This window comes from Argentina silus, assembly GCF_951799395.1.
Source record: "Argentina silus genome assembly, chromosome: 9".
Lineage (NCBI taxonomy): Eukaryota > Metazoa > Chordata > Actinopteri > Argentiniformes > Argentinidae > Argentina > Argentina silus.
Genome location: NC_139663.1, coordinates 15,363,710 through 15,386,991, shown reverse-complemented (window position 1 = coordinate 15,386,991; position 23,282 = coordinate 15,363,710). Strand labels below are relative to the sequence as shown.

Genomic DNA, 23,282 nt, shown 5'->3' with positions numbered 1-23,282 from the left:
TGGAAGGAGGGAGGGAGAGAGAGGGAGGAAGAGAGAGGATAGAAAGAACAGCCCACACTCTACCCATCCATATCTCATATGATGATCTGTGGTATGGAAACCTAGCTGTAGGTCACCAGGTGTAGTCAGACTTCAAATAAAAACAAACAAGTAATAAAAAGCACCTTTTTTTCAAAAGTGGGAGCAAGCAGCAAGAGCTTATGGGTAAAAGCAGACTGCAAAAAAACCCCTAAAAAACAGGGAAGATTTGAACATACTATGCAAAAATACTTTGGCCAAAAAGGATGACTGAGAAAGCCTTGTAATAAGGAGGTAGAATTCCTGTGTGTCAGATTCCCATGGATCAACTAGGATCCTACCAGTCAGTGGTTTAAAAAAATAACCTTACGCTTTCAAGAAAGCTGTTACAATTAGTGTTCTTGTCAAAACAGTATTTAGTTATTTTTTTTAGAAAAAAATTATAATATCTCACACCATAAATTCCTATTCATTTTGAAATATAGGACAAATGATTATAGTAGAAAATCGATTACCAACAAAAAAAAGAAAGAAAAAGAAGTGACTTTTCTTGAAATGGGAGAGTGAGGAGCTAGCCTTGGTTTCAGGAGAAGAAGGGAGGAGAAAGGAGGGAGGAGAAAGGAAAGGAAAACGTGGAAGGTCAAGAAAAAGGGGTACTGTACGGTGGGGGAAAGAAAAATGGATATTATTTTCTTTAACTTTAGATTATCTTTAAAACGAACTAGATATCATCCTCCCTTGCCCCTCCCTCAATCCAGGTAAAAACCATGGACATCTCTCATAGCGGGGCAGGTGGGCGGATGGGGGCAGGAAGGGGGACATTGGCCTTGGTCTAACGATGAGTGGTGGGGTGGAGAAAAAGAGAGGGAGGGGTTAGGAAGAGAAACTAAACCAAAACTGCTTCTGTCGCTGTGCCGTGCCCACCCCCCCCTCCCTGTGCCCTCCGTCCCCCTTCCCTACCCCTCCCCCCCCCGCCCTCCCCCCAGCCAGACTGAACTGCTGCCTCATGATGATAAAGACGTGTCTTTCTGTGTTTGCTGTGCTTGTGGCCGGGGCACTGGCTTCTGGCTCTCCACGTCTCGAAAATGTTTCTCCACCTGAAGAGGAGGATAAGGAGGAGGATGAGAGGAGAGAAGGATGAGGAGAGGGACACAGAAAATCTATAACTGCATTTTTCTTTTTGAAATACATCACATTTCGTGTTTAAAGGTCCTTTCAAAACAATGTGACTTGCTCTAACAGTAATTAATTCGTAAATCCCCAACCATAACTTCGCCACGACATTCTGTGGAAAATTAACATCGATTCCATTCTGTTATATCAGTCAACGATCATCTATGGTAATGCGATTTCTCCACTCAGTGCCCAGTGGTGATTAAGGCATTAGATGACAAATCATTTAGTGAAATCATTATCTAAAGTTAAAGAATTCTCAAGACATGTGGACATACTTACTATTTTGCGTACGTGACTTAAAGCACTACCCTCTTTGCCTTTGCAGTTGTCCACCTGGTAGGGAGGGGCGATGACCACGTCATCCATCACCAGGATATTCTTCTCCTGCCACTTACAGTCTTTGATGCTGCAGACAGGCAGGCAGAGAGACAGACGGGCAGAGAGAGAGAGACAGACGGGCAGAGAGAGAGAGACAGACGGGCAGAGAGAGAGACAGACGGGCAGACAGGATTAGAGGAGGCACTAGAGTGAAATTGCAAAAGTATTTTCCATCCTTGACTCAGAACTCATTGGAGGAGAATGTTCAAGGTTCTAGACGCTAAAGATTTGTGGCATTCTGTGCATTCCTTACAATTAAATACTAGATATGACCATGTCATATACTCAATATGGCTGAAACACAATGTGAAAGTAGTGGCTCACTATTGAGTATGTTCAATGTCCTTTATTCTGAGCTGAAAAGAAATTGTTGATGCAAAAAGAAGAAGTGTGATGTTCTATGAACAGTCAGAACATGGTTGGGACGACTGACGTTCTAGGCTTAGGCTGAGTGGTGTAGTAGGGGTTAACCTAACACATGCAGGGGAGGCTGGCAGAGGTAGAAATCGGAGGACGGGCTCATTGTAATGCCTGGAACGGAATGAGGAATAGTATCACACGCGTGTTTGATACGTTCCTCAATCCGTTCCATGCATTGCAATGAGCCCGTCCTCCGATTTCTACCTCCACCAGCCTCCACTGGTTTGTCGTCAACATTACACTGCTCATTCAGTTTGTGTCAGAGCATGAGTAGACGGTGAGACAGGACTCATGTTTTATGTATAGTCTGGAATAACTTGTATTCATTTAAACTCACGTTTTATGTATAGTCTGGAATAACTGTTGGCCCTCCACAGAGACTCCAGCACTAATTGCATATGCTTGGGACAGCTTGTCCTCCTTTTCCGATCTCGCTCGGTTGGCAAGCTACCACACACAGGTCGGGAAAACAAACAAACAAACAAAGAAGAAATAACAACAACATTGTTAGAGTCATTTCCAGCACCTGACATGCTCAAATGACACCAACCACAATGCTCTTGGACGCGAGAGGTCAGTGAAAGAGATACATGTATTGGCATGACAACGTGTGAGAACAGCCTTCGATTCTCTGCAACGGGATTCTGAGAACAAACTGGAGGCAGCGTGAAGGAATTTCCGCTTATTAGCAATAAAAATAAACTGTCAAAAGCGCTAACTGCTAATGTGAGTTTGATGTGGAATAGGTGGGTTTAGTTTGCTGCCATCCAGAGTTCAGAGATGATGGAATTAGAGAGGAATGTATTGTGCCAGTGGGGCAAAGTCTCTGGGCGATCATTCCTACGCCAGCAGTCTGCCTCAAGCTCAACAGATGGTTACAATGTACTTATGAATGCGTCAGACACTGCAAACAATACAATACTTAATTGTGGTCCTCTGTGGCTCAGTTGGTAGAGCATGGCACTAACAATGCTTAGGTTGTGGGTTTGATTCCCACTGGGACCATATATACTGACATGTATGCACTCACTGCAATGTAAGTCGCTTTGGATAAAAGCGTCAACTAAATGGCATGCGCGCGTGTGTGTGTGTGTGTGTGTATGTGTATGTGTATATATATATATATATATATATATATAAATAATTAACTTCAATAGATGTTTGATATTTGAAGCAGTACTTCACTCCAAAATGTATGTTCGTTTTCAGACCTGAAAGGCCGTCAAATGGGAAGGTGAGTCTTTAAGACTACTTTTGAGTGCCGAAAACATTTGACAAACTTTGACACGGGAATGTCCCGTCTCTTCCAAGTCCCCATTTCACAAACCAACATAAACCGGCTCGGTTTGACAAAACTTTCCCGCTTGTTGTGATGACCGCCGCTGATAGGATGGACAGGAGTGTGGAGGAGGAGGAGCTCAGCTCCGATTGGCTGATTGCCTTACCTTGCTGACATTCAGAGATGCTAGAGGAGGAGGAGTTTCAGTGCGGTCGTTGATGATGTCGACCTCTGACACGTAGGCCAGGTTGATCAGGACTACGTCGCTAACGTTGGGCTTACCACTGGCGGGGGCGCATTCTGAGGAGGGGGGTCAAGGAGAACACACACAACACTACTGTTTTGTTTTTTTAAATATGTTTGTTTTTAGGGCATTTCTGCTTTATTGGGATAGAGATAGTCGAGATTGACAGGAAGGATGGGAGAGAGAGAGAGAGGAGGGATGACATGCAGGATATGTCGAGGGTCGGAATCGAACCAGGAACCTTGCGATTATGTGATATGCGCCTAGTGTGCTATGCCACGAAGCGCCCCCAACACACAACAGTAGTGTACACACAATCTGGGGGGGGGGGGGGGCAGACACAGACTTGCTAACAGACAGGCAGAGAGCGTACTGTATGAGTGCGTTTCAGCATTTCTTCAGCATGCTAAGCTACCGACATACAACACCTCCCTCCATGGTTCCTCCTCTCCCCCTACCCCTCCACACCCCCCCCCCGCCTCCCCTCCATGGTTCCTCCTCTCCCCTTCATGCCACCCCCCCCCCCTCTCTCCTCTATGCCAACCCCCCCCCTCTCTCCTCCATGCCAACCCCCCCCTCCAGTTCAACGACAGCCTAACCGAGTCTCTCTGAACACCCTGGGAACATGCTTAGCCATCACCATGGAGACGGGTCCAGGGTTCACCCACGGCCGTGGACCAGGAACAAACCCACCCACCCACCCGCACGACCCCCCCCCCCCCCCCGCCCTTGCCCAGGGAACAATACACAGCCTCTGAATGGGGGGGAGAGGGAGAAAGGGGAGAGAGAGAGAGAGAGCAGAGGGAAGGAGGGAGGCAGAGAGGGAAGAAGAGAGGTAGAGAAAGAGAGGGGGGGGGGTTTCAAACGGCAGTTGAATTCAGGCTAGGTGTTCTTGAACACAAAAGCTGTTGTGGCACCCAATCAGTGTGGTCCTGATCCCATTGACTGTGGCGGGACCCACCTCCATTCACTCCCTCAGTCATTCCATACGCGCTTCTCACAGCCAGCTATAGGCCACATAACACTCATCTAGATTACCTTGTAAATGTCAAAACAACAGTTGTCACACCACGTATTGTTACAGTGTAATTCCATGGGCATAAGAGCAAGTGTTTGTAAAGTGCTACCCGGGGACAAAAAGGGATCAAATTAAACTTGACACCGAGGCCTACATCTAGGACAACTGTCGACGTTGAGGGAAAAAGGCAGAATCACGAGGGAGAACCACCCTGGGCCTCACCAAGAAAAACTAAAACGACTACCCTTCTGCGGGTAAGACCAAAGAGGACACAGTTCTTTTGGTCTTTCCACAGCGGATCTTGTGAGACTAGTTTATTAGTCATGTGACATAATCGAGGCTAGGGTCTGTGACCCGAGGTAACGCAGCACACATTAAACCTGCCCTTCAGTTGACTTTCACCACAGACCCTCAGAAGCACGCTGAGCCCAGCTAATCTTTTATAAGCTGTAAAAGGGAGTTGTGAATGGATTGTGGGTCCATAAACGACTGTCTGGTCTGTAAACAAACCAGGATAGATAAAATCTCAATGATCAGTGAAGCTCAACCCAACTGACATTCGCGTTAACTGTGTCACTTATGGGGCTAGATAGATATTGGTACATTGAAATTACTTATGGGGGTAGGAAGCTGGATAGTTAATCTGGCAAGGAAGGTGGATATCGGTAAAAGCAGAAGGTTGAGGAGGTTGATGAAAACAAGCATTGTGATTGGCCGAGAGCCGTACGAAGCAGTGATTTAATAACGATAATGTCCCGGTTAAACCACCTGTCAGGAGACTCTTACGCTGCAGTCGATTAGTTGTAGTTTCTCTCCACCAACCTAAGTATCAGGATTTTGAATCTTAATCGATACCACGGCAACCAAAAAAATCAGGCAAATTAAAAGAATATCCAATTAAATAACAGAACATGGAAATTCTTATTTTCATATCCTTAGCCATCAGACCTGTTCGCCGACCCGTCGTGATCTGAACTCCTCGAAGAGGTCGGGATGCCAAACAGAAAGACGCTTGTCTAAATGTGACGTGCTGCCTCCCTTTGACAGCACGGCCTCAGGACATCTTTTACAAACAGGCTTTGTGATTTCCGTCGGCTCGCCGTCATCATCGGCTCTATAAGCAAAGTAACGCCAGATTCCACTTCTGGCATCCTGTTTATCAACAAGCTGGGGACGGCCAGCATCGACACATGCAGCTTCCATCCTTCTCCTTCCTCCTCGTCAACGCCGCGTGTGTCTGATTGTTTAGCGTTGTCTTTCCCAGCCACACGCCCACTATGCATGCCAGTCATGCCCCCCGTCCCCCTGTCCCCCCCCGAGAGCACATGGACAAATTATACTTGTAAGATGATATTCCGCACAGCTCAAAGTAAATACTGTGTCAGGCATTTATGGTAAACATTATTATTATTATTATTTTTTTAAGGTTCTAAATGTTCTAAGTATAGAACCGTTTTCAAAGCAGGGAATTGTGATACTTTAGTAGAACTGGGACATTGTGCAACACTTGTAGAGGGGTTGCTTAACAAAGCCCCCTGGCCGCGACAATACTGATGTTAAATCACGGCTTCTCTGGCATTATTGCTTCAATAGACCATCAATCAAGGTCTTATCAAGGATGACACGACAGGTGTACAAATGAACTAAAGGAGGGATATAGTTCTGAGGGGAACTCACTCATCCGGGGGGACTATAGTTCTATGGCTGCTGCACTTCCTCCATAACTGTAGCACAGGGCTTCCTGTATGACATCACCACGGCCTCCCAGTGACTCCTCATCAGTCACCCTCACATGACCCAGGAATCAACCTACATACACACTGTGGGACCAGGGCCTGACGCTAACATGAGGACTGACTGAACAGTGGAGGCTGGGGGGAGGTAGAAATTGGAGGACGGGCTCATTGACACCATTCGACTAATTTCAAGCGCGCGTTACCACTAGGCACAGATCAGGGGAGGCTGGGGGAGGTAGAAATCAGAGGACAAGCTCATTGATACCATTCCTCATTCCATGCATTACAATGACACGTGTCTGATACCGATCCTCATTCCATTCAATTCAACGCATTACAATTGATCCAACAGATCTCAATAACACAGCTCAATCACCCTAGGAGAAGGAGACATGGGGAAGTTTAGTTCCAGATATTAAAGATATTCATACCCAACTATGCTTCTGGGCTGGTTCAAAGAGCATGTACAGTTATGCAAAGCATTTGGTCTCCTACCTACATGAAATCTGGATATGCCAGTAAATTGAGTATGGGATGTATTCATCAGATCTGTGCTGCTTGACTTGTTTGGTCACTTCACAGAGAGAAAGTATAACCGACCAACTGTCAAGCTAATCTCTTAACATTCCAGCTAGTATTCCCCTCAATAAACAAATAAATGAACATTGGTCGGACGACTTATGATCGGATCACAAGATTAGATCTGAAGACTACTGTGCAAACTCATTGAGACCAGGGTCCTAGTTCGGAAAGCCTGGGGAAATCTGTTGCAGAAAGTGGCTACAAAGGGGCAGAAACCCGTTTGACATGAGTGACACCTCGCAACACGTTGTGTTGATATTTCATTGGTTTGAAGAACGGCTAATCTGAAAGCCTCCAGACCACCAGAGGAGGCGTGACACCATGATTTGGAGGTATGGCTACGTGAGGCTAACTACAGTGTAACTTGTGGAACCATAATGGGCCCGTCCTCCGATTTCTACCTCTCCCAGCCTCCCCTGCTAGATGCCATACTGTAGCTAGATCTTAGCTAGACCCGCCAGGTAATGAAGACGTGTCTGACGAATGGTATGCACGGCCAAGACCCACAATGCTTGAGGCTGTGTGTGAGAACAGCTGACTGAGAGACAGACAGAGAGAGATCAAATTCCTTAAGCTACTACCTAGCTCCTGGCCTACACAGCAGCTCCCACTCAGGGTAGCCTAGCTAGGCCTTTCCAAGCCTCAATACGTGGCTCTCTTCTCCTGATATTTACCACTATTACAGTGAAATAAATAAATAAACACACACTTTACCCTACTACCCTGGCCTAGGCCTACACTGTAGAGGGCTTCCTCTCAGAGTGGTCTACTACCACTAAGAGGTTAATCTCTTCAAAGAAATACAGTGTTATATCGAGAGAGAGAGAGAGAGAGAGAGAGAGACACACAACATTCACATTTTTTACATTTAGCAGACGCTTTTATCCGAAGCAAACTACACAGTAGCTCACTGCCTGGGCCTCTTCGCCCCGCATGTAACTGTCTACTAGAGGTTTGTCACTAGCAGAGACAAACAGTGTTAGATAGTGACCGACACTGACACACACAGTGCTGTGGGCCTCTCCAACTACCCATCACTGACATTCACTAGAACACAGAGAGAATGATGACATGTACAGGGCCGGTTTCCCAGAAATCCTAAACCATAGAATTAGAATGATAATGTCTATGCTTAGAACACTCCCTGGCTTGGTAGATGAACTGCAGAATTCTAAGTGTTCTGCCTTCTATTGCCATCTCTGTAGGGCCCAATAGTGATCTCATGGTCTCATCATGTGTTGCCTGCATAACATTCAAAATTGCATCTTCATGACTTAAAGCACAGGAAGCGACAACGGTATCATAACGGGTGTAGTTAAACCATCAAGCTGAAATTTGGACAAATCGAAACCTCGAAAGTGATCAGTTAAAATCCATACAAACCGGCTCTGTCAGTGCGCTGGGGGTTCAAACAGGACATTGCGGTTGGATGGCAATCTAGCTAAGCGTGCACACAATCACGTTAGCGAGATTGAATGCTTATCATTCTTTCTTGCTAATATACTGACAGGTCGTTTGACAGGTCGCCGTGAACATCTACTAAGCCAGCGCTGAAAAGCCAAATTAATACCGTTAGCTAGGTAGGTTAGCTCGCTAGCTAACTTACAGGCGCACACCTCTTCACTGTCAGTGTCTTCCAATGGCCTGTCACGAGTTCCAACAACCAGTCAGCTAGCCAAATAACACAAATACAAACACTGTTTCTTGGTGACCATAATGATTTTAGGCCAACATTCAAAATGACAAGCGTGGTAGCTAGCAACGTTAGCTAACGTAAAGAATTCGCTAGGCATAACGCCCCTTGCAGCTGCCAAATAGTGATCCATACAAGGACTATTTGTGCTAACGCTGACCACAATAGCTTAATGGTGTGTTGAGCAGCTAGCTAGCTAGCTAACTAGCATCATGGCACAATACATGCCAACTGTGATAGCTAGCTTAGCATCAGCATGCCCATAGCCACAATAAGCATGTGGGAGGGATTACCCTGTCAAAAGTAACATTCCTTGCTTGAGCGATTCAAGGCCAATAAGCACAGATACCACCCATGTTCGAACTAATCATACTGTATTTAAATCCCCGTGTGGCTGCGTTATGATAAAGAGCAAAATTGCATAAGTTAGCCAGCCAGCTAGTCTCCTGACAACGCTTGCGCGGATCCCAATTTGGCAGGAGTGACCAGTTACCCCCAGGCCCCTTGCAGCCTGCGAGACCACCGATTGCCCGAGAACGGAAAACGATAAAAGGATACTCAAAGTCAACATCTTGGACTGGTAGTCAAAGGCAACGACTTCCCCTTGCAGTTGCTGCCCCAGGCAGGTGAGGCAGGAGACATGGCTCCCGACACTGAAATACTCCCCCGGTCCAGGAGCCGCCATCTTCTCCGCCAGGAAACCGGAGCGCCAGATTTACGTTGATATGCGCCGTGGCGTCATTGGAAGCGGGTGTGGGGAATGTTGATGGGCGTGTCACGCGATGAATGGGGGGTTTCATGAATGGTGTGGTGTGAGTTCTGTCTCACCATTGAGTTGTGTGTGCCCTTGAAAAACGATCACTATCTGTGATGTCATGTCACCAGTCAACTTTGACTCACCTGAATGTGGCTGTTACACTTGTGCAGATGACCCTGAAATTCAATCCTGATGACGCCTAGAGGTTCCACATTTTTCTTCTAACCTAGCGCTAACACTCCTGATTCAAGTTCAGTGATTCAGGTCATGTCTTCATTTACTCAGATATGCGACACTCAGTGGAGGCAGAAATCGGAGGAAGGGGTCATTGTAACGGAAATCTAATTAAACTGATTAGAACTTTTAGGGCAGGTTTCCTGAACACAGATTAAGTCAAGTCCACTTTCAATGGGAATTCCCCATAGTCCAGGATTTGACTTAATCTGTGGCTGTGAAATTAGCCCACATGCTTAATAGAGCATCGCTGCACCTATACTTAATACAGTATAGGATACTTAGCTAAAATCACCTCTAATAATAACATATCCCATTCCCTCATGGAGGGCAGCCGTTGCATAGTCTGAGGTGTGCTTGTTACAAGGCTACAAGCCTCATTTAGTGATACTTGTGCTGAAATAATGCTGAGTCAACTGATCATTTATCTTGTCAACCCTCTCTCCCCCCCCCTCTCTCTCCCTCGAAGAGACAAAAGAATCCCTCTCATCCGCTATACTGTACAAAGGCATGACTGTGGAGGGAGAAGCAGCAGCGATGTGAGAGATAGGTCTTTACTCCGGGACTCCTGTTTGTACTGGAGCAGTGAATCGCTTTATTGAGTTTCAGACAATTAAAACATCAGGCCCACTTTAAAAAAAAAGAAAAAAAAAAGAAAATAAAGAAGAAAAAAAAGAAAATAAAGAAAAAAAAAATAGGATCATGTCACAACATTACAATGAGAGTAATAAAAAAGGGCTTCTTTAAAATGTACACAAAACCTGAAATAAAACAGTAATGACACTCAACATTCCCTTTAAGATCCTTGCTGCAATTGCACTGTAAAAACCACAGGGTGGCGCTGTGCACAATGCAATTCATGAAAAGGAAACAGAAAAGAAAAAGGGTTCAGTCAAAAAAAAAAGGGACAGCGATTTTCATCAATAATAGTCACAGTAATAGATTGCTCAAATAGCGTGTATTGCACATGTGTACACATATATGCACTTATATACACGTGAGTAGCAATTAGTATAAACACATTTGTCTTGTCGCAACAGGAAAGCATTTGAAAGAACACAAGAAATTAAGGAATGTGCTTTGATTCAATTCAAAACTTCTGCATTTTTTGTTATTACCAGAATAGAGAGAAAGAATATATTTAAAATATAAGGTAAAAGACGGTCACATATTCAAAACATCCAACCACGGAAAGTGAAGATTGAAACACCAGCGCAGTGGAAGGACACAAAATGCAAAGAGACACACTTTCTCTTTTTCCAAAGTCAAAAAAATATACAATTACTCTTTGAAACCTCGACGAGCATAGGTCACTACATATACACAACGTATGAAATATCAATAAATATACATTATTTACTGAATAGCAAAATAGTGTGGCAGCAACGAGAAAGCTATTTTCAATGGTGAATAAAGTCGATATCATTTTTACACACAGACTTGGACGCTTTCCAGTATCTGTTCGTAGAGAAATAAAAACATCCGCAGGACGCTACTAGCATTAGCATGGCCGCCACGTGTAGTAGTTGGTGTGTCAGAGGCACCGCGGCACGCCTCTGTGATGTGTATGTAGCCTCGGCCAGCCTTTCTCTGGATGTGAGTGTTTGTGTTTGTGTTGTTTGTTTTTCGCTGCTGCCTTTCCAACACAGATACAGGTCGCCTCAGCCAGCCAGGTTCTTGTACAAGTCTGGGCAAGCGAGACGAACCCATAAGTAAACTACCATGACCTTTCGTGACCCCTATGTCAGTCTCAAACCAGCCTGGCTGGAGTTACAGGGCCCGATCAGTCAGTCAGTCAATCAATCAATCAAAAATATAGCGTCATTCTTTAAACCCCATGGCTGATCGGCAGACACAAGGTGGCCAATAACCGTTCTGCGCCACCAGTCTGTCCATACATATAGGTGGAGAGATACAAAACCGTGCACAAAACCCCAATGGTCAGTGATCAAATATCAAAACATTACAGAATAAACTGTAGATCCTGTACTGTACGTAACCCTCACACAGACAGACAGGCAGATACACACACACACACACACACACACACACACACACACACACACACGCACACGCACGAGCGCACACACACGTGTGCAAACACACATGCGCGCACACACGCGCACACAAAGAAAGTAAGTAAGGGGACCTCTGTGTCTATATTACAGTATGCCAATACAGAGCTGATAAGAGCTGATCTTGGGTCAGATGGTGAAGATTGGGAGGTGGAGATGGTAAACTGGTCCTAGACCTGTGCCAGGGGAGGCTGGGGGAGGTAGAAATCGGAGGACGGGCTCATCGTTATGCATGGAATGGAACGAGGAAACAGGTGTGATCGATTCCATTCCATGCATTAGAATGAGCCCGTCCCTCCCCTGGTTTGGGCCTAGGGGGAACGTCATGCCGACTGGGAAGTACAGTACCACTGCAAACCAACACAGAAAACAACCAATCAAAACAGTGGTTGGTATAACAGTGGGAAGGACTTGAGGGGACTGGATGAGGGTTCCCCGGACACGGATGAAACCCACGTCTGGACTGGACCTGAAAGCATTTCCAATGGAGACTCTCCATTAAGACATGGTCTTCAGTCCTGGATTAGGCTTAATCTGGGTCCGGGGAACTAGCCCAAAGTGTTTCATATCATGGAGACATGGAATTAGGAGATATGGGATATAGAGTGAAACTCCCCTTTAATGTTATACTCAACCGTTAAAGTATGTAGTTGAAGTGCAGTATACAGCCGTGTGATGGAGGGACTTACAGTGTCTTAAGGTGGACAGATAGTTAGAGTCATGATTACAATAGACTGAAATGGTCCTTGATTACTCTTTGACCTTGAATCAAGGTGAGCAGACAGGAGTAGTGTGATGCCAGAGACTCAGTCAGTCAATCTGATGGCGTATTGCTTGAAATAAAACACAGGTTTAGTGTGTAGGGGGGGTAGTACCCCCCAGTGTATGATGGTGAATGTAGGCTAGCAGGCTAGCACACATCGCAGTGTATACTGGGAAAGTGAGTTCTCCAGGTTCCATGCTGTACATAAACTTTACTTGTGTCCAATCGGATCTGAGGTGACCTTCTCTCAAACGTGATAGGTCGTACTTGTGTGTGCTTATCACCACTGAACAACAAGACGATTTACAAGGTATTGTTGTCATATATGCCAGCACTTTGCCGGCATACACATTTCATCAACTGAACATTACTGATGTTGACAGCCACAGTAAGGGCAGCGAGACGAGACCGATGAACACAGCAACTGGAAAAAGGTCATTAGAATGGTTCAAACCAATCTGTGGACAGTCAGAGGGGTCGGGGGTATTGCAGTGTACACTCCTGAAGTGGTGTTCTGTGTTATAGCCTGAAACCAGAACCCCCCCCCCCCCCCCCTCCCACAGTATCACCATCATGGTTCAGTCCTGAATGACACTTAAAACAACAACACCAACAAACTGCCCATAGTCGGAAAACAAACAATAATCTCACTTGTTGCCGGGCAACAAAACGACAAGACAACAAACTGGAAAAGAACACAATGTGCTTAGTTAGACGCCCTTAAGCAGTAAATGTCTTTTTTTTTTTCTTCTCTCAAATATAATATTCAAATCCAATTTGATTGGATTAACACTGTTATTAATGTCATTATTCGTATATAGATTTTTTTTGTTGTTTGTACAAAAGAGAAAAAAAAATCAGAAGCTTGTTATAAAAGTGACCATGTTGTTGTTGTGTTCAGTCCCGTAATAATGGAAAACAACAGCGTTGGTTATTGAACGTTAGTTATTAAAGCGTTAGTTATTGAACTGTCTCAGGCTGGAGGGAGGAACAGGAACAGGAACTGAACAGGAAACAGTATTTACAAGTGACAGGAAGTGACTTTGTTAAAATAAAATAAATTAAAAACAAAACCCAAAAAAACGAGTTGGTCGTTGTATCGTTCAAATGTCCTCACAATCACACCGTCCGTTGGCCGCGGCGTGGGACTGATGATGAAGGACGCCAACACTCAAAGGGGTCAAGGCGAGACGACCATTGACCTTGAGCATCACACACATCCCCGAAGAAAAGAGGGATAAGAGAGAGAGAGAGAGAGAGAGAGAGAGAGAGAGAGGAGGAATAGAATCCTGGCTCTGCAACTTAATGGAGATGGCTAAAAATGGTGCATTCTCTGGAGAGGAAATTAAGGCATTTTTAAAAGAAACAAACAAACAAAGCAATTAAACAACAACAACAACAACAACAACAACAACAACAAACAGATAAACAAACATGAGAGTAACACGTGTGTGGATTTGTGTCCTTCCTGTGTTCTGCTAGGTCAGTGGTGTTGGTGGTGTTGGTGGTGGCGGCTTCGTTGGGGGTTCTCATATAAAAGGCACCGAGTTCTTCTTCTTGCCAAACGTCTCTCTCTTTCCCAGTCACCTGACCAGTCACCTGACCAGTGACCTCCTGACCACCTGACCACCAAACTCCCTCCGGTCCCCTCAGCCAGCGTGAGAGAGACGGATGGACGGATGGACGGCTGAGGGAAAAGTCTTAATCCGTACATCGTCCCACAACATCCTTCCTTTGCTTTGTCATCCATTCCGTGGGATTCCATGATTGCACCGGACGGTAAGTTTAAGAGTGTGTGTGTGTGTGTGTGTGTGTGTGTGTGTGTGTGCATGAGCGTGTGTGTTTGTGTAAAAACAACCATTCTGTCCCGTACAGAGTGGAGGGAGCCCAGGGTCTCCAGAAGAAAGAAAGAAATGTCTGACCCACAGGGGGACATACCATAGTAATAACATTGTTACCATGGTAACTCCTCACCTGCAGCCAGTGTGTCCCTTGGCAGGATCCTAGGCTCAGCCTCCACACACACACACGCACACATACACACGCACGCACACTCACACGCACACACACGCACACACACGACCACACACGACCACAGCGCATGTCGGATCAACAGTAAAAGGAATATACAATATTTATATTATATATGTATATGCAAATATGTGTATAGAGCACACATAAAGCCACATATATACGCATATCCATATATCAGAATTCATATATGAGTGTTCATATTTGTGTGCTTCTTTGAACAGATTATTTGAACAGACACACGAGAATTACCAAATGACGGACACCAACGAAGAAGAGGGAGAGGTCCAACATGCTCAGAAAGGTAGAGCTGAGTTCAGTGATACAACTCATAGGTGTCCCACCAATGGGAACGTAGTGTGAAACATAATAATAATAATAATAATAATAATAATAATAATATTATAGAAGTGTGTGTTGGTTTGTGAGTTTGAGTGTATTTGTGGCTGTTGAGATATTGAAATATTTTTGCTGCTTGTTGGCTTTTTCAGTTCAGACATCCTGAAAATGTACAGAGTATCACAAGAGACAAAAATGTACAAAGTCACTCAGGGGTGTCGCCGTGGAGACCTTTGATAATAATATCCAACGTGTCTGTTTCTTTCTCTGTCCAACGGATACAAAAAAAACAAAAACAAAACAGAAAAAAAAGACACAGGCTTCTCCAAAAAAAGGTCCCGCCTCTTCCTTCTTGTCCCCTCGACCAATCAAAAACACCCGCCGCTGGCCCCCCCCCCTTGGGTCAGTGTGTGTGTGTGTGTGTTCGTTCCGTCTCCGCTCCCACACACACATTCTCGTACACACTCACCTCTGACAGACTGAGGTGGACGGAGAGGGCGGGGCTGAGCACAAGTCCATCAACCCCTGGTGTGAACGGAGGGAGGGAGGGAGGGAGGGAGGGAGGGAGGGACGGAGAGAGGGAGAGAGGGAGGGAGGGAGGGAGGGAGGGATGAAGGAAGGCTGGAAAGAGGAGTGAAGGAGTGAGAGGAGGAGGGGGCACAGTGCCAAGGGAGGAGTGGAGATGAAGGTGGTTCCCCGTGAGATTCTGCTCCGCCCTACAACACTGGCTCCTCCTCCATTGGCTCCTCTGTGGACCTGCAGGGACAGCAGACAGGAAGTGACAACATCATACCCTCAGACCGTGTCAAAATAAAAGTCCTCAACAGACTAATAAGACAGGGTGAAACTTTTATGGTAAAAAAACAGTCCTCGTTTTTATCGTCTCGTATCTTTGTCTTAAGTGACAGGTTTCACTTCAAACACACCGCAGTGAAACTTCTAACTCCTGTCAGAAGAGCAGCTCTAAGCCTCAGGAGAGGCGGATCCTAACTCGAGACGCGCGCGCACAGAAACCAGGTGTTTCGCCGCAAACAGGCGAACGTGAGCAGTTACGCGGCGCCGATCTCAAGCGAGGATGTCGACGGCGAGACAATAAAGTTCCCGAACAGCGCGTACCTGCCGGTCTCCGTGGCAACGGCGGTGGCGGCAGCGGCCTGCTCGGTGTCCACGGTGAGTGAGGCCATGGCGGTGACTGTGTCGGCCTCGTCCTTCTCCCGCCGCTGAGCATCCAATAGGGACTGACCGACGGTCGGCGCCAGCCTCTGGAGAGAGCTCCAGTGTTTACCTGGAGGGAGGGGGAGGAGGGGAGGAGGGAAGAGGAGGGGGGGGGAGGGGTGGTGATGTGTTAGTTGGTTTAACTCATTTAGTGGCGAAGGTGAATAATGTCGCCCAATTCGTCAACATTCCAGAGTGCCAAGGGCGACTTTATTCACCGAAAATGCATAATAAATTGTGATGCTTCATTCTGTAGCCAATCAAAGTGCTGTCTGTAGGTAAACACCAGATAAAACACCTGGCACTCTAGGTGGTGAGCGTTCCGGAATTCTTCTGCAGTTAGTGAGTTACATTCCATCATTCTACTCACTCTGTATCTCGATGACCCTCTCCAGAGAGGCCGCAGCTTTAGGACACGGCTTCTGCTGCAGCACAGCCTGGGGCAGGGGGTCCAACTGAGGGGCGGGGGAGAGGGGGGGGGAGGGGGGAGAGGGACAAAAAGAAGAGAAAAGACAGTGAGTGTGAGAGGCAGTGAAGTCATAATCAAACCGAGGCTACATAGTGTTGGTCACAATGCTCTTTATGTATGGCCAGTGATGCTACATGCTAACATGCTAACGGTACATTAGAGCAGTAGGCAGTGATGCTACATGCTAACGGTACATTAGAGCAGTAGGCAGTGATGCTACATGCTAACGGTACGTTAGAGCAGTAGCCAGTGATGCTAGCATGCTAACGGTACAGTGGAGCAGTAGGCAGTGATGCTACATGCTAACGGTACAGTGGAGCAGTAAGCAGTGATGCTACATGCTAACGGTACATTGGAGCAGTAGCCAGTGTTCAGTGCATCCTACCTCGTCTCCTAGCAGGGCTTCCACACAGGACTCCGAGGCGTCACAGATGGCCGTGAGGTCATGACCTCCCTCCAACGCCAACACCACACGACCCCCCGCCAGCTTCATCAGCTGCTTGGTCAGGTGACCAAAACCTGAGAGGGTGGGAGGGGGGTCAATCAGTCAATCAATCAATCAATCACTTCTATAGCTTTTTACAATGTAGCTGTTTATTCTTAACCTACATATATGGATACAAAGTTAGTCATCTGTGGTCACAGAGAGTAACAGATAGATTAGGAAAGAAGGGTTGGAGGAGTGGAAGGATGGAGGAAAGGAGGGGAGGAGGAGGGAGATGGAAGAGTGGAGGGGTAGAGGGATGGAGGGATGTAGGAGTGGAAGGATAGAGGAAGGGATGGGAGGAGGAGAGAGACGGAAGAGTGGAGGAGTAGGTAGAGGGATGGAGGGATGTAGGAGTGGAAGGATGGAGGAAGGGAGGGGAGGAGGAGAGAGACGGAAGAGTGGAGGGGTAGGTAGAGGGATGGAGGGATGTAGGAGTGGAAGGATGGAGGAAGGGAGGGGAGGAGGAGAGAGACGGAAGAGTGGAGGGGTAGGTAGAGGGATGGAGGGATGTAGGAGTGGAAGGATGGAGGAAGGGAGGGGAGGAGGAGAGAGACGGAAGAGTGGAGGGGTAGGTAGAGGGATGGAGGGATGTAGGAGTGGAAGGATGGAGGAAGGGAGGGGAGGAGGAGAGAGACGGAAGAGTGGAGGGGTAGGTAGAGGGATGGAGGGATGTAGGAGTGGAAGGATGGAGGAAGGGAGGGGAGGAGGAGGGAGATGGAAGAGTGGAGGGGTAGGTAGAGGGATGGAGGGATGTAGGAGTGGAAGGATGGAGGAAGGGAGGGGAGGAGGAGGGAGATGGAAGAGTGGAGGGGTAGGTAGAGGGATGGAGGGATGGCGCTGCAGTGGGAGGAGAGAGACTCACACTTGGCTGTGACGTTGTAGCCGCCCAGAGGGGACTGGTGTCCCTCCACGGCGTCGAAGCCAGCGGACACTAGGACCACGTCAGGGGAGAACTCATTGGCTATGGGCATCACCACCGTCCTGCAGGGCGGGACAGGCAGAGATACAGTTATCATCACAGATCTGTATGACACATGGACTGACTCAATGTCTCACAATTGTGAATAAAAGCAGCTGAACGGAGCTGAATGGAGGTGTGTAGACCTGTAGGACACCTATCCACATAGCTAGGAGATCCGTGTGCAGGTGCAGTTATTGCTGGTCTCAGATTGGGTTGTGTATCTATAGGGTTCTATGAGTGTTTATAAGGCTCTATGAGACGACATAATGCCATGTCTCTGTCACCTGAAGGCGGTCAGGTACTCCACGTCGCCCATAGGGGGCTCCACTCCTCCCGTCCATGCGATGTTGACGTTGAACCCTAGACCAGGACCTGCACCCACCTGGAGAGAAGAAGAATGATGGTGTTAGCACAAACAGTGTGTGTGTGCGTGTGTGTGCGTGTATGTGTGAGACAGACGTACCTCCTCAGGAGCTCCACTGCCAGGGAAGAAGTTCCCGTCGTCGTAGCGATGAAGGGAGATGTAAAGCACATTGGGGTCGTTGTAGAAGGCCTGCTGGGTCCCGTTGCCATGGTGAATGTCCTGGAGACAGGGAGGGAGGGAGAGAGGGGGTAGGGAAGGAAATCAGGGAGGGAGGAGGTTAGATTTAGTTTATCAAATAGTCAAAGATGATTCATACCTGATTAAGACAGGTAGACAGACACACAGTCAAGGAAACAGACAGACAGGTACACACACACACACACACACACACGCACACACACGCATGACTCACCCAGTCTACAATGAGGATCTTGCCCACGCCCAGTTTCTGCTGAAGCAGCTTGGCAGTGATGGCGACCGAGTTGAAGAAACAGAAGCCCCTGTAGACACACACACACACACACACACACACACACACACACAGAGCCATAGTGAGGATGGTGAACACACACACACACACACACACACACACACACACACACACACACACACACACACACACACACACACACACACACACACACACACACACACACAAAATAGACGCTCATCAATTATTCATCATGTCTGTGTAGCGTTGAGCTCAAACAAAGTGGTGCTGTATCAATAAAGTGCTCTCACACTGTGACTTCAGATTGACCTTTAACCCCTCCACCCCCCTGGTCTCCTCTCCCCTGCCACTTCCCCAACATAACAGTATCTGGTATTGAAGATGGAAAATGTTTAGAGGCGCAGGGCATAGGTTTGTTTTGTAATCTGCCACCTCTGGCCACTACGCCGAAATTCAGTTTGAAGTTCCAAACAACAACATCCTCCCTAATAGTAATATAATCCCCCCGAAATGCATTTGCAGTGTCGGATGTTAGCTGTTGTGTTTCTGCATGCGCGCATGATTCCAAGAGGCAACCACCAGAGAGAAAAAGGCACTCTACTCCCCTAGAACACCCCTGGCCCCTCCCCTAGAACACCCCTGGCCCCTCCCCTAGAACACCCCTGGCCCCTCCCCTAGAACACCCCTGGCCCCTCCCCTAGAACACCCCTGGCAGTAACAACATGTTTGTATACAAACTGAGTGAACACTCCATTTTAGAAAGCACTTTTTCCGGACCAAAACAGCGTTCGTAAATTATTCATTTAATTTAGAGTTATCTCACTCCCTGATCGCTACCGATTAAACATAGTAATTACAACCATAAGGAAGCTTTTTAGAAAGGTTGAACGTTGAACATACTGGACCTTTAAGATAAAATGTAAAATGTACTGCAGCTGTACTCACATAGCAGTGGACTCCTCCGCATGGTGGCCTGGTGGACGGACCACGGCAAAACCATTCTGAGACGGGGGGGAGTTGGAGGGGGAGGGAGAGGGGGAGGGAGAGAGGCGGAGGGTGAGAGAGATCATTAGGATTGTTTGACATTGCAGATATACTTTTCTTTTTCAACTGATCAAGCACAGGGATGTGTGTGTGTGTGTCCCTGCGTTCGTGCGTGTGTGTGCCTGCGTTTCGTGCGTGTGTCTGTGTGCACGTACATGTGTGTGTGTGTCTATGTCTGCCTATGTCCCTGCGTTCACCCATGTGTGTGTGTGTGTGTGTGTATGTATGTATGTATGTGTGTGTGTGTGTGTGTGTGTGTGTGTGTGTGTGTGTGTGTGTGTGTGTGTGTGTGTGTGTGTGTGTGTGTGTGTCTATGCTAACCTTCAGCTCCCCGGCGGCCACCTTGAAGGCCAGCTCGATGACGCAGCCCACAGCCATCCTCACCGCTCCGGAGGAGTGCATCTCGTTCCACACAGTATCACTGTCCACCTGCAGGGGGCAGCAGAGACCATGCTATCTCTATGGAGCAGACTCTCTCTCTCTCTCTCCTCACACTGACTTGTTACATGAACACTCACACCGCTGTTATGACCAGGCTACAGTCATGTAACACCAATAACACTAGGGCTGTGGTGGTGGGAAAGGAGGTGTTAGACTTATTCACTTCATTCATTTGGATGATGGTCATTGTTACATAATGGCCTTTTGGTATAGACAAAACACATGGACTAGAACAGAGGATAGATGGATGGAGAGATGGATGGATAGAACGATGGATAGAAGGATAGAGGCATGAAAAAAGAAAAGGAGGAAGGAGAGATAGATAGATACATAGATAAATAGATACATAGATAATTAGAAAGATAGATAGATAGATAGATAGATAGATAGATAGAAGGATGGATGGATGGATGACTCACCCCGATGCCTCCACAGGGCAGCACAGCATACATCTTCTGACTGATTGGACCTGAACGAGCCAATGGGAAGAGGGGGCACAGGTCAAGAGGCTGGATTGGATGACGTCGTATCATACAAGCGGAACATTTCACACGACAACACACGACTCACACACACATCTACTCTCATTGAACGGACTGGGCCCGACTGTCACAGTGATGTTGAACATAGACCAGAAGGGTTTCACACACTGACAGGACGCACACGTTTAACACAGTCTCCCTGTCATTCCTCATGCCTATCTCAATGTCTGGTGACAACAATGACAACTCACACACCATACTCATTCACCGTTCATACACACCCAACACTCATTTCTCACACACACACACACACACACACACACACACACACAAATACATACAGACACACACAAGACAGACACACACGCACACAGATACATACAGAGACACACACACAAAACACACTCACAGACACACACACACACACACACAGCGACTCAGCAGCAGAAACACTGCAGGTTCCTATTCTCCTCCATTGATGTTCTCCCTTAGCCTCAGGCCTGTTCTACACACAGTGTGTGTGTGTGTGTGTGTGTGTGTGTGTGTGAGTCTGTGTGTGTGTGTGTGTGTGTGTGTGTGTATGAGGCTGTGTGTGTGTGTGTGTGTGAGGCTGTGTGTGTCTGTGTTGTCTACCGCTGGACCAGTGCAGTCATCTTCCTCTCCTTTGAGGCCCAATGGATGACTCACCCAGGCGGGGGTGGACCGGCGTCTAGAGCCCCCCCCCCTCCCTCCCTCCCTCCCTCCCTCCCTCCCTCCATCCATCCCTCGCTCCCTCCATCCATCCCTCCCTCCCTCCTTCCTGGAACTAGCATCACTTAAAATACCCCCTATATCTGTCAGGGGAGGAAAGCCTTTAAACAACCCACCTGACTGCGTGTGTGTGTGTGTGTATAGGGGGGGGTGGGGGGGGGGGGGGGGGTGGTTGCTGCCTCAGAAGTTGCTTGGAGGCAAATCCTGCTCAACCATTCCAGCGAAGCGGCCAGAAAAACACAACAACAACAACACACACACAGACACAGGTTCACACACCTCTACACACACACACACACACACACACAGACACAGGTTCACACACCTCTACACACACACACACACACACACACAGGTTCACACACACACACACACACACACACACACAGGTTCACACACACACACACACACACACACACACACACACACACACACACAGGTTCACACACACACACACACACACACACAGGTTCACACACACACACACACACACAGACACACACACAGGTTCACACACACACACACACACACACACACACACACACACACACACACACACACACACACACACACACACACACACACACACACCCACACACACACACACACACACCCCTCCAGTACCTAGCAGCTTCTTGCTGTCCAGTTTCTGTCTGTTGAGGGGACTGGTTCCGTACAGCAGGGTGTGGTATTCAGAGTGCACCGTCTGAATCTCATCCAGTGTCGCCTTCCTCCCACGGATCCTCTGAACAGGAAATTACATCATCACACATCATTACACAGGAAGGACCTCACAACAAAATGTATTTATTTATCCAACCAGGAAAGTTTATGAGAAAAACCAGTTTTCTTTCTTTCTCACTGTGATTGCCGATGACCGGTTGTTCTTATCAAAGGTTTTACTTGTGTTGACTCATCAGTTGATTCACTGACTTTAGACAGATGTACTTATTGTAAGTCGCTTTGGATAAAACCGTCTGCTAAATGACTTCAATGTTAAAAAAATAAATAAAAAAAAAGTTCTTTCATTCTCCTTTATCAATCTGGGGAGAGTTTCCCCCCCTTCAGCTTTGTGAAACTGACATGACAAAATGGCCTCTCCCTTAATTGAATCAGGTCAAATCGATCATCTTAGGACCATTGAAGGCCATGAATACTGTACTTAGTGCTATTTTAACAATAAACTATTTTTATCGTTGTTTTTACTGATTGTGCTTTTGTTTGACTTTTTATGAATCTATCTATTCTTGTTCTCTCCATGTAATGTACTGTAGTGTCTTTGAGTACTGAGAAAAGCGCTATATAAAATAAATGCATTATTATTATTATGACTATAGTCTTGACACAAGCTGCAGTGTGCTCCTCCTGGCCACCGGGTGGTGCTGTCAGCAGGGTGGGTTTCTCACCTCTCCGCGGCCCAGCAGCCCAGTCTCTTGCAGCCGGGACCAGACACTCTGGATGCGGCCTGCGTGCTCCGGGTGGATGTGGGTGTTCCCACACATACACTGGTGCTTCAGCATGAACGTGTCATAGACTAGACCTAGATGGGGGGGGGGGGGGGGGGAGGGAGGCAGAGAGGGAGAGGGAGAAGGAGGGGGGAGAGAGAGAGCAAGAGAGAGAGAAATAGGTAAAGAGAGAGGCAGAGAGACATAGAGAGAGAGAGAGAGAGACATAGAGAGAGAGAGAGAGAGAGAGAGAGAGAGGCAGAGAGGGAGAGGGAGAAGGAGGGGGGAGAGAGAGAGCAAGAGAGAGAGAAATAGGTAAAGAGAGAGGCAGAGAGACATAGAGAGAGAGAGAGAGAGACATAGAGAGAGAGAGAGAGAGAGAGAGAGAGGGCAGAGAGAGAAGGAGGGGGGAGAGAGAGAGAGAGAGAGA

The 23,282-nt window shown here is 47.2% G+C and overlaps 2 protein-coding genes across 2 annotated transcripts in view; both read right to left on the bottom strand.

Moving 5' to 3' along the window:
* Positions 1-999: 999 nt before the first annotated feature.
* Positions 1,000-9,250, bottom strand: lsm12a (LSM12 homolog a). Its single transcript, XM_083677079.1, has 5 exons — positions 9,103-9,250; positions 3,438-3,571; positions 2,330-2,439; positions 1,474-1,600; positions 1,000-1,115 (listed from the first exon to the last, which is right to left on the bottom strand). The coding sequence occupies exons 1-5, from the start codon at positions 9,227-9,229 to the stop codon at positions 1,023-1,025; spliced, it is 591 nt and encodes a 196-aa protein (XP_083533205.1). The 5' UTR covers positions 9,230-9,250; the 3' UTR covers positions 1,000-1,022.
* A 5,881-nt stretch (positions 9,251-15,131) lies between these two features.
* The window catches only part of hdac5 (histone deacetylase 5), a gene marked incomplete at its 5' end in the record, with an annotated part of 26,962 nt that continues 18,811 nt past the window's right edge, over positions 15,132-23,282 (bottom strand). The window contains 13 exons of the mRNA XM_083676529.1: positions 15,132-15,499; positions 15,860-16,028; positions 16,329-16,413; positions 16,813-16,946; positions 17,777-17,895; positions 18,160-18,257; positions 18,339-18,458; positions 18,652-18,739; positions 19,636-19,691; positions 20,056-20,163; positions 20,595-20,644; positions 22,032-22,152; positions 22,814-22,947. Coding sequence (XP_083532655.1) covers positions 15,460-15,499; positions 15,860-16,028; positions 16,329-16,413; positions 16,813-16,946; positions 17,777-17,895; positions 18,160-18,257; positions 18,339-18,458; positions 18,652-18,739; positions 19,636-19,691; positions 20,056-20,163; positions 20,595-20,644; positions 22,032-22,152; positions 22,814-22,947 — 1,322 coding nt within the window. The 3' untranslated portion in view covers positions 15,132-15,459. The remainder of the gene's footprint in view (positions 15,500-15,859; positions 16,029-16,328; positions 16,414-16,812; positions 16,947-17,776; positions 17,896-18,159; positions 18,258-18,338; positions 18,459-18,651; positions 18,740-19,635; positions 19,692-20,055; positions 20,164-20,594; positions 20,645-22,031; positions 22,153-22,813; positions 22,948-23,282) is intronic.

Bases quoted from the DNA above. Each gene is read 5' to 3' on its own strand.
- lsm12a (XM_083677079.1), bottom strand. From the start codon at position 9,229: ATGGCGGCTCCTGGACCGGGGGAGTATTTCAGTGTCGGGAGCCATGTC. The intron at 2,440-3,437 runs GTAAGGCAATCA...TGTGTGTGGTAG, and splicing joins CATCTCTGAATGTCAGCAAG to CTTGCCAACCGAGCGAGATC. The intron at 1,601-2,329 runs GTGAGTTTAAAT...GCCTGTCTGCAG, and splicing joins TTCCAGACTATACATAAAAC to CATCAAAGACTGTAAGTGGC.